The sequence below is a fragment of the Pinus tabuliformis genome, chromosome 5_1 (genome assembly GCF_031772625.1).
Source record: "Pinus tabuliformis cultivar Carrire ecotype Pingquan chromosome 5_1, CPIR1, whole genome shotgun sequence".
Taxonomy (NCBI): domain Eukaryota; kingdom Viridiplantae; phylum Streptophyta; class Pinopsida; order Pinales; family Pinaceae; genus Pinus; species Pinus tabuliformis.
Window position 1 is genome coordinate 694,416,491 of NC_142305.1, and position 17,633 is coordinate 694,434,123.

At 34.9% G+C, this 17,633-nt stretch overlaps 1 protein-coding gene across 2 annotated transcripts in view; it reads right to left on the reverse strand.

Annotated features, from left to right (window-relative positions):
- LOC149166842 (phenylacetaldehyde reductase-like) overlaps positions 1 to 17,633 on the reverse strand; it is a 522,913-nt gene that overhangs the window by 52,805 nt on the left and 452,475 nt on the right. The window contains exons 5-6 of one of the 2 annotated variants that reach the window (XM_089432779.1): positions 5,820 to 6,006; positions 5,543 to 5,590 (exon numbers count right to left, since the gene is read on the reverse strand). In XM_089432779.1, coding sequence (XP_089288905.1) covers positions 5,566 to 5,590; positions 5,820 to 6,006 — 212 coding nt within the window. In that variant the 3' untranslated portion in view covers positions 5,543 to 5,565. The remainder of the gene's footprint in view (positions 1 to 5,542; positions 5,591 to 5,819; positions 6,007 to 17,633) is intronic. The other variant, XM_089432778.1, reaches the window with a different exon arrangement.

A 17,633-nucleotide genomic window follows, 5' to 3' on the forward strand; every position in this document is an offset into this window, starting at 1 on the left:
GAATATAAAATCAAATATAAAACTATTGGCAATATCGTTATAGGAAAAAGTGTATAATAGATAAAGTAAGACATAATTATCTGAAGAAAAAAAGAGGGGGGGGGGGGGGGCGCATTAAGTGGAAAATCACAAGTATAAAATATAATAATATAAATATATAGTAATAAGAATGGCGGCTCTAGAACTTCAATAATTGCAAATGCAACTGAAGGAACTATCAGACTTAGAACTCATCCAAATTTTTATAGATGACTCCTTTCTACCTTGTATAAACTATATAGATAGCGTGTGAAAATCAATCCAACTTGTTTTGATTTTAAAAACTTTATTTTATCTTTACTTTATTAGCCATATTCTCGAGGCTGTCATTTTGAAATTTCCCCATAGCTATGAAGAGTTACATAGGAGTATGTTATTTCAAATTATTATGTATGTTTAATTAAATCTGCATATATTGTTGATTCATGGATGCCCACATGAATTATGTTAGAATGAAATTTCTACATATGATGTCTTATGAGCATGTGTGACTTTGATGAAAAACCATAGAATTATTATCATTGATAAAATGGATATAATAATAGTGATCACACTTTACTATTTTGATATGAAAGTTAATTGTAGGTATATCAGCTAGACATAGCCAAGTATGTCATATAAACTTAAAATATATACCATAGGTATCAACAAAATATAAAATACTAGAAAAAGGTTATTTGAATATATTTAATTATGAATATATCAATGCATATGTTATGATGTGTGGACAAGTATTTATGTTGCAGATGTTTTCATCATCCTGATACGCTATACAAGCTCTGGTTAAATCACGATACCAAACTAATTACGTGATGACAAACCTTCAAGAACAATTGAGGCTCAATCAGGTTCCATGATAGGGTGTTCAGCTTGATCCTACTAGGAGGGATGGAAGTATTGCCCACCGTTTATCCTCCAAAACCTGGAGTCATGGGAGGACTGTGCGAGTTATGCTCCCCTAGACGTGTGATGATCACTGCCAGATGCCTACTAGAAAAATAGGTCGATACAATCGATGCTATCACCCTTGAGGTTTATGAATGGTTAGATCGGTATAGCCGATGCCATGGCATAATCCAGTAGAGGACGGATAGGATGGGAGTGGAAGAGATTAGGAAGGATAGGATGATTATAGAATAGCTTGGGAACTCTGTTGGGGCAGGGCATGAATGTTCAAAACAAATTTTAAAAGTATTTTCTCATTACAAACAAGAATTCAATCGCGGAACACAATTCTTACATGATTATACGAAACACTAAAATAATTACCAATATGCTATACAAACTCTGACTTTGGGACGAAGTGTTTTGAAGGAGGGGTGTATGTAACGACCCATCTCAACTTACAGGTAACATAAGAATATTAGCATGTATACAACGCATGCATATGATAGCTACATATGCATGCATTGCATGCACTGTGCTAGTATGCATATTAACTTATTATGAAAATTCCCAAGTAAAAGAAAAATGAATTAATTATTGAAAGTACTGTAGTAGTATTCATAACAATTTAATTATATGAAGTGTCTATGTATGGGAAATAAATTAAGTAGTAAAAGAATTAATTAATACCTTATTTATAATATATTAATTTATTTTCATTAATAATGTTTTAATTAAATAATAAATAAATAAATATTATTAGGGAACAAGGTTAATTAACTTATCCTTTGGCAAGTCATGTTAAGTACTTTAAAAAGATCCTCTTCTCAAAGTTGGTTGAAATGATAAAGATCAAAATACCATTTAATATATATTTAAATAAAAATATGATTTAATGTACAATAAAGATAACCGACTGAAGTAATGAGAATTTAAAGGATAAGGACAAGGCTGATTGGAGGAAAAAAGGTGGGATTTCTTCAGAGGGAAGGATCCTTTCCTATATAACAAAATCTGAAAGGAGAAGTGAAGGGGGCGGAGTACTGCTGGATGGAAATTGCGGGATGGAAATTTGGGAAAAAAGAAAATGGAGAATCTGGGAGAGAAATGTGAAATAACGAATGAGCTTTGGGGCTCCAGATTTCAGATATAGATCTATGAGAATTGAGCCCTGTTCTTGGAGGTTTTGGGCACAGGGGCCAAAAGGTTTCACTTTCAAAGCCTTTTGGGTTTGGGGTCCAGAAAGACTGATCCCAGATAGGCTAGGAGGAATTTGGTTGGTTTGGTATGAAGAGAACAACATCATCTAGGAACCGACACCAATCAAAAAAACCAGGTAAGTACATGTCTAATTTGATTTGTTTAGTCATAAAATTGGAAATTATATTTTGTATATTCTACTAGAAATGAAATTTTATGCAATTATAAATACAATATGTTAGAAATGAATTTAGATAGAAATGAATTTAAATTTATGCCGAAGCTCTTCTTATAATTTTTATTCCTATTTTTAATTTTTAATTTTTTTTTATTTTAATTTTTATTTTTTGGCAAGCTCTTTGATTCTTAATTTAAAATTAATATTTTATTTTATTTTATTTTTTTATTTTTTAAACTAATATACTAATTTTTATCCTTAATAACTATTAAGTAAATACTTTTATCAGGTTATTCTTTGACTATGAATATGAAACTTATTTATTTATTTATATATATTTTGGAATTAACTATTCTATATTTATATAACCTCGTTGATTTATTTATTTTAAGATTTAAATCTCTCTTTATCTGATATTTTATTTGAAATATAATTAACTTATATTTATTTAAAATATAGTCAACTATTATCTATTTTTAATTACTCGATTATTTTATGTTTATAGTATATTAACTCACTTATTTTAATATATATTTATAAAATTGTCTATTTTTCTTAATAAGAAAATTAATAACCGAATTAACTGATTTGAATAAAAATAAATAAATAAATATTTTGGTCTAACTAGCCGTTTCCTGGTCAAATCTAGCCGTTACCTGGATATTCTGCCCGATCTATTTATAATGCATAGCAAGATCTGCTCATTCAACTTGTCCTGACAATGAACCACACTGGTTGGTTCGAAACGCGTCGACAAAGGTCTTTCTATATGTGATTTACGCCAAAGCTCTTCTTATAATAGGCATATATTGTTAGAAATATTTGTAAATTACAATAACAAGCCTTACATGTATTAGGGTATGGGGCTTGTATTTAATCAAGAGCACCAAGACCTCTATGTACCTTCATGTTAGTGACATTGATTGTCGAACTCCTCTATCATGACCCTACTAAAAATGTACCCATCACTCAAACAAAATCTTGATTTTTTTTTCTATATTATGTTAATTGCTTAGAGGGTGATATTAATGAAAAAGATCCCAAGATAGGCAATCATTTTGATGGTATGTAGCTATTTGTTGTAGCATTATCTTTTTTGATGCTAGAGGCCATCTAGAGCCTATTTGTTGATGTATTTTCAGTTCAGAGATGGATTACACTCAATGCTATTTTGGTTATGTGCACCCTTACATGCTATATAAATGAGAACTTGTAACTTGTGGACGTGGTTGATGAAGATTATAACTTCTAGATGATTGATGTTATATGGTGTAATCCATGTTTTTATGCTTTTTTATATCTAATTCATCATTCTACATGCTTTTGTTGACATATATGCATCAAAATATATAAAAATATATATTATATAAAAATTCGCTCCTGATTCACTCCCAAACCCGAAACTTTTGAAAATGTCGCTCCCCGCTTCCGCTCCTACTTCCAAGTAAGCTAGAATCAAACTTGTGTAGGGGCTTTTGGTTAGAAATTAGAAGAGGTAGACCTCATATAAATAGAGGATCACCTCTTTCATTTTGTTCATCATCACTTGTGGAAAAATCGACCTCTCTTAGAGAACTTGGCCTAGTTATTTGTACTTTGCTACTTTGTGGAGATGTGATCTTATGTGGATTTTTGGCTATTGGAGACTAGTGCTTGTTGTGGAGATGCCATTTTGGGATAAAGAAGGCTTGTTCTTGGATATATTGTGAGTACTTTTTGTTGAATATCTTTCATGATTATTGCATGTAATGAATATTGCTAGGGTTTCTATGTTCCATGTCTAAATGCTTATATTTATATGAAATGCTTGGTAAATTTTGCATGCTTTAATTTTGTATCCTTGAACTCCCTATAGAACCTCCTAGAGAACTTTTATTTGGTAAATCTATCCCCTCATAAAGTGATAGTTAGGGTTAGCGAGTGAAAACCTAGGGTTTCCCCTTACTCCCTTCAAGGGTTTGATATTTCCATTGGCAAAATCCCTAAGACTCCATCACCCAGGTAGACAAAAAGCACTAGCATCCATCTTAGTGATCAAATCTCATTAAACTTTATCTTTTTATCTCTCTCCTAGAATTTCAGCCATTCAAGACAACCTGTTAGGGTTAGGATTGCAGGCCGAATTCAACTAGGGCTTGGACATTGAGCTAATTTGAAGTCATTTCACCTTGCTTGGCCTTAAGACATCAAAATATAGCAATTTGCATGGTTGAAAGTGCTTTTTGAGGGCTGATGTCATCAACCCTAGGCAATTCTAGGGATTGAAAAACCCTAATTCGACATTTAGGCTCCAACTTAGGGTCATTTGAAGGTTTGTTTCTTTTGTTGTTGATCATACATTTCAAGAAAATCTTTTCCTTCTTTATGTATGCCTAACTATGCCATTACTGAGACCTATATTGACAACCCTAGAATACAAGTCTCTCTTTGTAGACCTCTTCATATGTACACTATTCCCTATCATAAGGAATTGAGCATTGTTCCTAGTTTGAGTACCTTGATTAAGCCTATCAAAGTGTCACCTTTGATCCTTTGACCTACAACACCATCTAGGTGACCTATACTGGGAAGCCTAAAAAAGGTGAAATTTCACTAAAGAGCAGAAGGTGTAGTGCTAAGGTGATATTGGCATCAACCTCATTGTAGTGTCTTAGTCTGAATTTTTATCTTGTGAGCCCTGTCACAAGCCTTGCTAGATTTTGAGGCAACAGTTCTCAAGCAATAAATCTTGTGAGATAAACATGTTCTATCATCTTTCATTTCTTGGTATTCTTATTTTGAAAATCAATATTATTGGGAAATCAAAGGCTTAGAATATTCACTTTAGCAGCAGCTTGCAAATTATTCATGCAATTGTCAACTTTTATGAATTTCTTTAGCCAAATTCCAATTCCACCAAAGCACTATTCAAACTCAAAACTTTCATTTTGGTAGAATCACCCTTGACATACATTTTTTTCATACCTTTAATTACAGTAGGTTTTATATCAGATAATTTTTGTTCACTTCTCCCATATGATCCATCTTTTCTCTTGATTTACTTGTTTCAGTGTTGCTGATGCTCTGAGCATGTTATGGAATCTTCTTCATAGCACTAAACACATGTACTTCTCATCAATGTACATAGCAGTCTAACATAGACAACTACAGATTCTAGGGTTTTTTCATCTTGGATTCTAGTAGCAGACATATTTTATTCAACAAGGAGAATCCCCATTAGACCTATTTGTCTACACGGACCTGGAATCATTGGGTTCTTGCTATCATACTTCCATTGCCAGGTGAAAGCTGAAAGAGTATAAGAAGAAATGTTCTCCCAGTTGTTTTGTGTATATTTTTATTGACAGTCAGGTAACTGCTTTTCAGCTGCCATCACCATCATAAACTAGCAGATTCATAGCTAGAAAAAAAAAAACAGAAATTCAATGCAGTTCTTCACTAATCTTTTTAGAATTCTACATAGAAAATAAAATGAAGTGTTTATTGGCACCATCTTTCAGTGATTAAACAGACATACTTTGTTGGGAGCGTGCAGCCTGGATATAGTTTACTCAGGATCTTCACAATTTCTGAGTAGTGAGCAACCTTCTCAACTAAAAGATATCTTCCATTTGCTGATGGAACTTCAAATGCTAGAATATGTGCCTCTGCTACATCCTTCACACTCACCCATCCAAATGTCATATTTGGAAATGTCGAAGACCCTGCATTTGATGTAAAATCTGTTAAGCAAATACATACATATTTTTTATTGGTTTCTAAAGTTAAACTTTTGAGCAAAAGCCATAGATAGATCATAGTGCAATAGAATCAAAGCCAAAGGTTCCACACCCAATGGTAAAAATTGGAGGCTGAATTATTAAAATGTTATACATGTTTGACAAAACAAGTGTGCATTCTGGTTAGAAATCGTATCAGATAAGGTCAAATCACTTCTAAATGCCACACTAGTAATCCCCATAGATATGGGAAAGATGTAACCACTATAAGAAAAAAGAAATACAGAAAGAAAAAAAGCACAGTCATGGTGACCTGGAGAATTTTGCCTATCATTCTCTTCAATTACAAGCCAATCGACCAAGAAACTTTTATAGAGGAAAACTAATCATTATAATATCACTGACAGCACCATTAGAATACCACTAAAAGTTAATTCTCATAAAATCTCCACGCATTATTTGTCTGAAATAAACATCACTTTTACTATGTCTACTTTTCCTTGTTTTTTTACCCCTATGGATTTCCAGTATAATATTCCAGTTGATGCTGTATAGTTTGTCACAGGGCAGAAACTGTCAAGTATGTCACTTGGAATTGTCAGCCCTCTGAACTGGCAACGAGTCATTTTGAGGGGACAGGTGGATGATCATGCAGCATGGTATAGAAATATGGAATACCATTAGGTTAGTGTAGATCTTTTTGCTCTGGAAATGGAGATGTAGAAATTCATTTAATAAGTAAGGACCCCTGTACTCTACATTGGGAAGTATCAATGCCTTCTACGCAGAGTTTGTAGATGAGTTCCCAGCTAGAATCAGAAACTTCTGAAAAGAAGTTGACTCTCTTGAGATAAGATGCACTTCATGATGTTTCTCTACGAATACAAATTGCATCAACATAAACCTTAAACTGCACATTTAACCAAAGATATAGACCTATAAATTTACACCTATCAAGAAAAGTTGTATACCATCTCAACAAATAAAAATAATCTCCATGAATCGCTCGCCAGAGCTAAATACAAATCACCCTATTCTTAATATCCTTATGACTCGTCATCGATGTTGCTACTAGGTTTCAAGGTTAGAAAGCTAGATAAGCATTGTGACAAAAAACGTTAAAGAGGACAACAAGGGACTATAACATGGAAACACCAATTTATGTACACAAAAGATGTGTCTCTGAGCATGAGTGATACGCGCGCACACAAACCTACATTGATATTTGTCTTTGTGTGAAGGGTGGGGGAAAATGAAAGAGACTTTTATTACACATTCACAAGACCAAATTGTGTATGGGACTAGCCAGTTACGACCTGGATTGGAGATCCTTTTTATAACAAAAAGAAGATGAGAAATAGTCAACCTAATTTAAGGAATTGAAAATACATATAAGAAGACCTTCTATATGGTTTAATTGAACAATAATGTATAAACTACACTAAATGCACCCCTTCTAAATTTGTTAGAGGTTGTCATTATTTTTTCTCTTTCACCTAGTAGGGGATGGGGGTTTGATCATAAACACCCCCCATTTTGTTGACCCAGATACTTACTGCCTGAAAAATTATTCCCGGTGCTTCTTGATGTCTTTGATAACTTGTATTTTGTGATTTTTGACTTGGTGTCAGCTTTTGGTAGGTTAAGGTTTATGCAAATAATGCATCTACCCTTTTGGTTAATTGGTCAATTGTTTCACTATGGTAGTTGAGTGTCCTTGTCAAGATTTCTCATTCTTAATGTGGTTTGCCAATGATTCTAAGACTCTGCTATCAAATTATCAATCCTGCCTTCTTTTTCTATTAGTTTATTGATTTTATCCATTCACTCTTTTTTTCTTTCTCCAAAATTTTATGCACCTTCTCAATGTTATTGAGATGATGTCTTGTGGTATTGACTTCATGCCTATATTGGTTAACTTTAACAAGTAATTCTTTGTTCTTTTTCTTACTTGATTCCATATATATATATATATATATATATATATATATATATATATATATATATATTCCAAGGAAAGAAATCAACCTCCCTCTCAACGCAAGGACTAGAGTGAAGTCACTGGTACCAGGCCAGCGCATAGGTATACTCACTTAGGAGTTTACAAGGCTCAAAGCCAATACAACAATATTCATAGGAGCAAAAGTGTTACGACAATATCTATCAAGGCATTATAGCTCATCAAGTCACTAGCAGGGATTTGAACTTGGGTATGGAAGAAGCCATTCCACCCAACCACTCAAGGTAACCTCAATTGACATAAGTTTTCTTTTGTTTTATTTATTGTTATAGTGAATTTATTATAAATAAATAATTGTTTATTTATTAAAGTGATTTTTTAAAAATTTACTTACTATAATGAAATAAATAATTATAAACTTACTTGTAATAGTGAGTGTATAGACACAACCATACTATTGGGCACTTGATCAATTTATTAGTTGACCTTACAATAGTGAAAAAGTGTGGACAATGATTTGTATAGAGTGAACATAGATGTACGACGACATACCATGGTGTGACAATGACTGCAGAGAGTTGTACGGTGTTATATGGCAAGGTGACAATAGTTGCAGAGTGTACGATGAAATGACAACGACTGCAAGCAGAGATGGTGACAACGACAGAGCAAAGTTATACAACACTGTGAAAATTATGGTTGTTGTGTGGTGTATAGTGTACGACAACACAAAAATTGGTTGATTTGGCAGATTATGGAAACAACAACAAAGAGCAACTATAGAGTTGACAGTGAAAAGATGGTATGGATGACAACCGTACAGATGGCGGTGGAAGTGGTGTAATATTGTATAACAATAGAAGAAATATTATGTTTAAGAACTCAACCCTACTTGTGATCTCCAACAAAAAGAGTACATTGGAGCTAGCATTTTATGGAGAGCAAAGATTCTTGTTGCTCAATTAAGAACTAACTCATCAACTATGGTGCGAAACAGGTCAGTGGAAAAGACCTAAAGAAGCTTGGGAAGAACGGGTGTGTACTTTTGCAATTCTGGGGTAGTGGAATCGGAAAAACATTTCATTTTGGAATGTGATGCTTTTAGAGACATCAGAGACAGTTATAGTAATATGTTAACATTGATTCCTTGGCATTGTCTTTTCAGTGAGGGCACTGTTAGAAGGTTGGGTCAGCTCATTATTAATTTGAATAATAAGAGGATTGAATTGCAAAAGGAAAAAAATGGGAAAGCTAGTGGTCCCATAGACTATATCTAGTTTCGTGGACGTTAAAAAAATTTCATCATTTCATTAGAGCCATGTACATAATTGTAATTTGCATGTTCAACCACAATGGCCATATGTTGGCTCTAATACCAATGTAACAAATAACAAATAAAGACTATTTGTATTGAAAACATAATTTTTTTGTAGAGATAAAATATATTGGTTGATAAAATGATTAATAAGAATATGATGATACAACAACCATCCTGATAGTTTACTTATAGTATTAACTGGTGACGAGGTGAAAGGTACATGCCCCTTGAATTTCATTAATTAATAAACTTGTGATTATTTATGATTATTATTAGGTTTATAACAAAGGAGTGTGAGGTGGTACTGACAACAATTTATTTTTGGTTTCCTCTAATTGGTTTTTCCTCCTAATGCACATTGTTTTTACAAATGCATCTAACCTTTATTGTCTCCTCCAACTCACCTTTTTCCACCTAGCTCCACTCTCTCTTCAATTAACAAAAGCACATCTTTATTTACGTTATTTTTAGCTTTACTTCACTCTATATATATTTCCCTCTACTAAAGCAAGTCACTAATACACTAATGTGCATTACCTCAATGATATTTTTAGCTAGTTTGAATTTACTAGAAATACTCAAATATATTTTTATCTCAGTTCCAATGAGCTCTGTTATCACTTAGAAATTAGTGTATTACCTTAACGATATTTTTAGCTAGTTTGAATTTACTCAAAATACTCAAAGATATTTTTATCTTAGTTCCAATGAACTCACTCAGATTTTTTCTAGAGAAAATGTCTTGACCTTACCAATGAGAGATCCTAAGGAAACTAACAAGCAAACCACAATAGAATAAATTCCATCCACCCTTTTCACGAATTTTAAGGGATGATCCTTAGACCATTGTTCTTTAGGAAGAGATGCGATCAGGACCTGAAAGCCTGCTACATCATGATGACTTGCAAGTTTGTTATAAGGCTTCTTTTGTATGCAGATGACCTTATTCTGATTGCTAAATCGACTCTTGAAGAGCACTTACTATCCCTTGAGAATTTTTGTAAAAGTGTGGGGATGCAAGTCAATATCAGCAAAATGAAAGTAGTGGTCTTCTCTAAGAAAAGAAAACATAACCAGCATAAGTTCTACTTTGAAGGCAAATTCTGGAAGAAGTTGCGGATTACAAATACCTTGGAATTGACTTCAACAAAAATCTAAGCTGGAATAGTTTTAGAAAGAAAAGAACTTTGGGAGGTTGGAAAGCATTTTATGCTTTTCAAAATAGGTGTAGAAAGGCAGAGTTATGGGACTGGAAAACCACTCAAACTCTTTTTGGGCTTCTAGTGATTCCGGTGATTCTCTATGGTCGTGAACTGTGGGCTAGCAATACATCCGACATGCAGTGGAGACAAATTGAGAAAATTCAGAAGCGTTTGATTACAAACAAATTTAAGATTAAAAGTGCAGTTCCTTATGATATCTTGTTAAGTGAAACAGGGTCTGCTCCTATTGAAGCAAATGCTATGGTGCGAGTTATAAGGTATTTAAAAAAAATTAAGCAAATGGAAGAGGGTAGATGGCCTAAGGTTGTTTTTAATGATAGATTGTGCAAGAGCAAAAAAACTTGGATACAACAAAATAACAAATGGTTTAGTAAATGGGGTATTTGCTTGAACGCGTGTCCCATAAAAAACAAAGAGATAAAAGCTTTTGTTATGGAAAAGTTCCACAAACGTACTTGGGATAAGGAGCTAGGAAGAAAGAAAAATTACTATATTGAAGTGTTTAATCCCACTCATAGTTATCAACCAAAAGCATACATAAAGGCCAATATCTCTTGGAGAGCCAAAATCCTTATTGCTCAGTTAAAGACTAATTCTCATTAACTCCGTTGTGAAACAGGGCACTGGAAAAGGCCAAAGGAAGTGTGGGAGGAAAGAGTATGCATTTTTTGTTCTTCCGGAAAAGTGGAAACAGAAAAACATTTCATTTTAGAATGTGAGGCCTTCAAAGACAATATGGAAAGTTATGCAGATATGTTGGCAGCTAGCTCTTGGGATAATCTATTTAGTGAGGGGTTTGTCGAGAAGCTGGGAGCATTTATTTTGAAGCTTCATAGAAAAAGGGCCAAATACATGAAGCAGATGAAGAAGCAATCTGTCCCATAGGCTATCTTTAGCCTCGTGGATGTTAAAATAAATTTTGAAGCTTCACAGAAAAAGGGCCGAATACATCAAGCAGATGAAGAAGCAATCTATCCTATAGGCTATCTTTAGCCTCGTGGATGTTAAAATAATTTCTTTCTTTCTTTCTTCATCTAATGGAGTGGGAGAACCCCACTCTGGGCAAGCCATGGTGAGAGTGTGGATGAAGGATAACTAGGGTTGCATACAGGAGCAAATTTCATGTTAAATTTTTAGATATTTAAAAAAAATTGATTTTGAATTTTAATTAGATTTGATTTTGTTTTAATTAAAGATTAACTTTAAATTTTTGTTTTAAATTAGGTTTTATTGTTAAAAAAAGAGAGTTAAATTTCATTTTTATGTTTTATTAAAAAGAAAAGAAAAAAAATATATTAAAATAACAAAGTCAAAACAAATTGCAAAGAGATATGAAAATAAAAATAAATGAAATTTTAACGCTCACGAGATTAGATATAGTCTATGGAACTGAGACCACTAGCTTTTGTGCTTTTCGCCTTTTGCAATTCAATCTTCTTATTATTCATATTAATGATGAGTTGACCCAAATTTTTAAGAGTCCCCTCACTTCAAATTAATGATGAGCTGACCGAACCTTTTAAGAGTCCCCTCACTGAAAAGATTGTGTCAAGAAATTGATGTTAACATACTGCTATAACTGTCTTTGATGTCTCTGAAAGCTTCACATTCCAAAATGAAAGGTTTCTCTGATTCCACTGCCCAGAAGTGAAAAAAGTACACACCCGTTCTTCCCAAGCTTCTTTAGGTCTTTTCCATCGATCTGTTTTGCACCGTAGTTGATGCGAGTTAGTTCTTAATTGAGCAATAAGAATCTTTGCTCTCCATGGAATGTTAACTCCAATGTACTCTTTTTGTTGGAGATCACAAGTGGGGTTGAATTCTTGAACATAGTACTTCTTCTTTCTCCCCAACTCTTTCTCCATATACACTTACGAAACTTCTCCATAACAAAACTCCTTAAACCCTTTCTATTTGTGGGACATGCATTGAGGTAAATATTCCATTTTTTCATCCATTTGTTTTTTTGTCTCGTCCATGATTTCTTTCTGTTACTCATTCATTCATTGAAAATAACTTTAGACCATCTACTTTCTCCCATTTGCTCAATTTTTTGTGGATATCTTATGAGACGCACCATAGAAATTGCTTTGATGGAAGTTGCTCTTGTTTCACTCCGCATTATCTTATAAGCAACCAAAATTTTTATTTTAAACTTACTCATGATCTAGCGTTTTTGGATTTTTTCAATTTACTTCCATTTTAAAACAGGTATGCCGATAGCCCACAAGTCACACCCATAGAATATCATTAGACAAGCAATGAGCAAATAAAGGAATACAAGAACAAAAATATAACCATATTGTCAAACGGTGGTGATTAAATTTTTTTATTCATGCCTCAGACATTAAAAACCATTCCCTGAATCCATGAAGCATCGCCATTTGAAGATTTTTATTATATGCTTGGCCGAATTGGGAATTACATGCTAATTTTGATTTCATGCTTCACAAGACTTTTTTCCTATTTAAACAGGTCGACCCAATGAATTTTCCACGTCGACTGGTTATGCATCTACTGAATTTGCCACTCCGGCTGGTTATGCATATGGCACTCTAACTAAGTGGAATAAAAGCTCTCCTGCGGAGCTATTTTAGGGCTAGATCTACAACATTATTCTCCACGTGCAAATTTAATCAAACAGGTTTCTCAGGCAACCAAGCCGAATCTGCCCATAGGACCGTGAAGCTCGAGTTGGAGGGCCGAGCCATGTAAGCCATCAGCCAAACTATAATTCGACCTCTCATTTCTCCGTTTGTCCGAAGCCTACAAGAATTTGAAGACGGTTTTCGTTTTGTGCAGTTTGGTTGCACAGTTTGATTCACTGTAATCCCTTATGTGAGCCAAGATTTCCCATGGTTCATTTAATAGATTTTCCAAGGAATAGACTACCCGATTTTCATTTCTGTTCATATTCCTAATTCGGCTTGTTTTCACGCAAGGTTCCACAGTGACATCGCTTGGGAACTTGGCTAGCAAAATCAGTAATTTCTTTTATATACTAAACCCATCTACGCAATGCCACTTAGGACGGTCCACTTCAAGAACAAAGGTGCTCGACAGAAATTGTCTACTAAATCATTCGCTCATGTTTGCTTTCAGAGTACATTTTTCTTTCTTGGCAATAGGAAATAAAAGCTTTAAAGCCTACTCGACCTTGGCTCAAGATACTAAGGTTATGGCAAGTTTGTGATGAACTCAGGTAAACATTTATATTTGGGCATCTCCGATAGTGCTAGTTAAAAAAAAAACACTTTTCTTCTTTAGTCCATCATAATGCGCAGAAGTATGTTGAATTTACTAATTTTCACAAGTGCGCTATAACATTGTTTATTTTTGCTGGATATGAGGAGGGGTGAATCAGTATTTCTTTTTCAACTATTGTTTTACCAGTTAAAACATTTATATTCAGAACACAAGATGAACAACAAGAATAAATGTTTTTATTAATATAATCTTTGCAGTAAAATAGATACAATATATAAATGGTTGCAATCAGTTGCCAAGCACCAACTTGGACTTTTGTGAGGCTCCAACCTCCAGAGCACCAACTCTATTTTTGTCAAGGCACCAACCTTGGACTTAGGAGCACCAACTCCCAAGACATCAATCTTTCCAGTTCTGACGCACCAACCTCAAAGACACCAATCCTTCTAGTTTCTAAGGCACCAATCCTTCCAGTTTCTGAGGCACCAACCCCAAGGACACCAGTTCTTCCAACTTCTGAGGCACCAACCTCAAGGGCTCCGACCCAATCTTGTCAAGGCATGTTTGATAGTAATGTTCTGCTCTCAGAACTCTTCTTTACTGAGTTCTGTTTGTTTACAGCTTCACTGTAGTCTCCATGCTACATCATCAATGGCAACCAGTCTTCTTATGAAGGAGTCTTTACAACTCTTCATACAATCCACACAGAGTCTACAATAGCCATCATGATCTCTGATAATGTCTCCACACAGCTTTAGTGAGTCTACTATTAGCTGCACTAAGCTCTACACAAGAACCAACTTTCTGTTCAAGCATCTGTTCTCACTGTCACAGTAAATGCTTCAGCATGACTGCTTCTCTGCTGGCTACTTCTCCCTTCAAACAATGTCAAATAAAACTTTATTATCACATCACAAAACTGTTCTACAGACTTCATTGTGTACCTGATTAATTCATCACAGGTCCGAGTCTTTCACAGGGTAACACGATCAGCAGAGATGCTCTTCCTTTGAATGCCTCCTGTCCTATTGGACCTTCGGCCCTTTTCTGTCCTGTTGGACCTACGGTTGCCTCTGTTTCTTCCAGTTTTTTCAACAACAACATTCAACTTTCCTTGTTCTCTGTTTTTGTATCTTCCTAATGCCTCTGATCGTCGGTTTCCTCTTTTCGTTGGCTCTTTGGCTTCCTCCTCGGTCGTTGTAGTTTCCTCTGCGCTCACTTGATTCTTCTTGGGCATATATTACATCCTATGCTCCTCCGATGTGGCTCCTCTTGCTCCAATGTCTTCTCTGATACCTTCATACTTTAATGGCTTCTGTCTTTTCCGATATGCTCTTTTTTGATATTCTGCAATACTCCTCTGATGTGTTAGCTTTAATATGCCTCCTCTATTAACTCCTCCGTAAACAGACTCTTACTCATGGCTTGGCTTCTGATGGCCTTGCCCCTGTTTCTTCATGGATCTTCTCTGCTTCCCCTTGGCTTCATATCATCATCTAGTATCTAGAATATTGCCATATTGATATCAATGACAACCTAGGTCAACAATCTCCCCCCTTTGTTATTGATGGCAATATTCTTCTTCCCTCCCCCTTTGACATCAATGGCAAAGGAGTGCTCTGGGACTCCCCCTATCAAAATGCTTCTGTTCTTTATGAATGGTAGATCTTCATGGGTCTGTGACTCCCCCTATCATAGTGCTCTTCTTTTTGCTCAAGATAGAAGGATTGATTCTTTATCATCAATTAGCACATTATCCCCTCTTCATGTCTCAGAACTACTTTATCATGGCTTCAACAATGCTTAATGATGCTCTACTTCAATGCTTTCAACCAGATTGCAAATAGCCACACACCAAGTGTCCAAGTCCAAGTTTTTATGCTTCAGTTCACATTCTGTTGTCTCCACAGTCAGAATTGAGAGGCCTTCATAGTTCGAATCAAGGGAAAATGCCACTAAAATTGTCTTTCTTGCTATCTTTCTTTAGATCCGAGTTCCTTTGTGTCTCTGTGCTTCTCCTTAAGTCACTACCATCCATTATTCAACATCATTGCATTTGGATGAAATGGTGAGAGGTTGTGCCTCACTGTTGCTATATTTTCTAAGTGACCAGTATCAGCTTAAGTTCTATTTGACTACACAACATTCTCCTTTCTATGAGCCATATTTTCCTTGTGTTCTTGTACATATCTCTGCAAGTTATTTCCACTAGCAGATTTAGATATCCAATCTATGACTGTCTTTTAAATTCATTTTGCTGATTTGCATCTTCTTGCAATGCTTCAATTTTGTTATATGCTGCCAGCTGCTCTTACTTCAAACTCCATTCCAGATGTATCTGTTTGTTTGAAGGTTGCCTCTATTTGTGTCCATAATTTACCTGTTCTCACATTAAATCCCTGAGTCAAGACATTTAACATCTGTAATATCAGCACCATAGTTATTTTCCCTATTTCTCTAGCATTAGATGACCTTCTCTGTTGCTCCAAATACTACTTAGTGATTAAGTGGAAAGCATATTCAACAACAGTCCAAAGAATGGTTACAGGATCATGTTCTTCAATGGAGTACTCCTAAGAAATGATCTTTATCAAAGAATGATTGTTAATATAGCTCAACAAGGATTTCATAAGGACCCTTTCACTAATAGCTTCTGCAATAATGATCAAGAATCATAGGCTCCCCCTAAATGTATGCATCATCTCTTTTGGCAGAGTCTTCCCATCAAATGCTTAGATCGTCAAAATTTAGGCCAATAACATGTGTTGTTGGCTGGAGAGTTCAAGGGACTTTAGGATTGTATTTGCTTCCTTCTCCATACTTGTGTAACTTTCTTCTTTTGCATGGTTCTAGCTTGTGTAAGAGCCCAAGTTAAGTTACAATCATGTGCCATATGATCAGTGTTATGACACTTGAAGCATTCTAGATTGTTCATGAATAAGAATTCATGATTTCTTCCTTCAAAATTGCTTCTTAGAGATTGTTGGGGACCATAATATCTATCTTTATGATATGCTTTACAATCTTTTGCCATGAGACCAAAGTTTGTACAAGAATAACAATAACCAAAAAATGAACTTTCGTACCTGGGAGATGGAGATTTCCTTGATGTACTTCTGAAGCCTTTCTGCCTTGAGATCCTTTGATGATAACCATTGCCTCTCGCATCTTTGACATCATCTACATTTCTTCTTGGAGCAGGATTTCTTCTATTGTTGCCTTGATTTTTCTCCTTGCCTTTGCTGGAACTGGGAGCATCACCATTTCTTCCTGGCTTCTTCACATCCCTTTTGTTTGAAGCATTATCATTCTTGTTTGAGGATTCACCAGCATACCCGAGACCTGATTTATCAAATGGACATCTTTGATAGCTGAGCATGTCATCCAAGGCTTGAGAGCTCTTCAAGATTTTGTTCATCCCTTCAACCTTTTTTCTGAGGAAGCCAATCTCTTCTTCCAATCTTTCACACTCATTATTCTTCTTAGCAAGTTGTTTCTCAGTTTCTTCCTTGATACGAGTAGCTTCATCTGCTTCTATTTTAAGGGAGATGATATCTGACTTCATTTTGAGGATTTCTTCATTTTCCTTTGCTAGACTGCTCTCCATTTCTTCCTTGATCCTTGTAGCTTTACATGTTTCGGCCTTGAGAAGTTTTATGTTAGATTTTAATTTGAAGATTTCTTCATCCTTTGCTTTTAGTTGACATATCATGGTGTTTCTTTCCTTTCCTGCTTCATCAACCCGTCCTTCTATAATTTCCAATGCTTTCATTGTCTTTTCAGCTCCTTGTGCTTGTTTCCTTGCTTCTTGTAGTTGAGATTTGAAAGAGGAGACCTCTACCTTATACTGACCAATCTCTTCTTCAAGTTTGTTCAGGCCCACTAACCTATCGGAACCGTTATT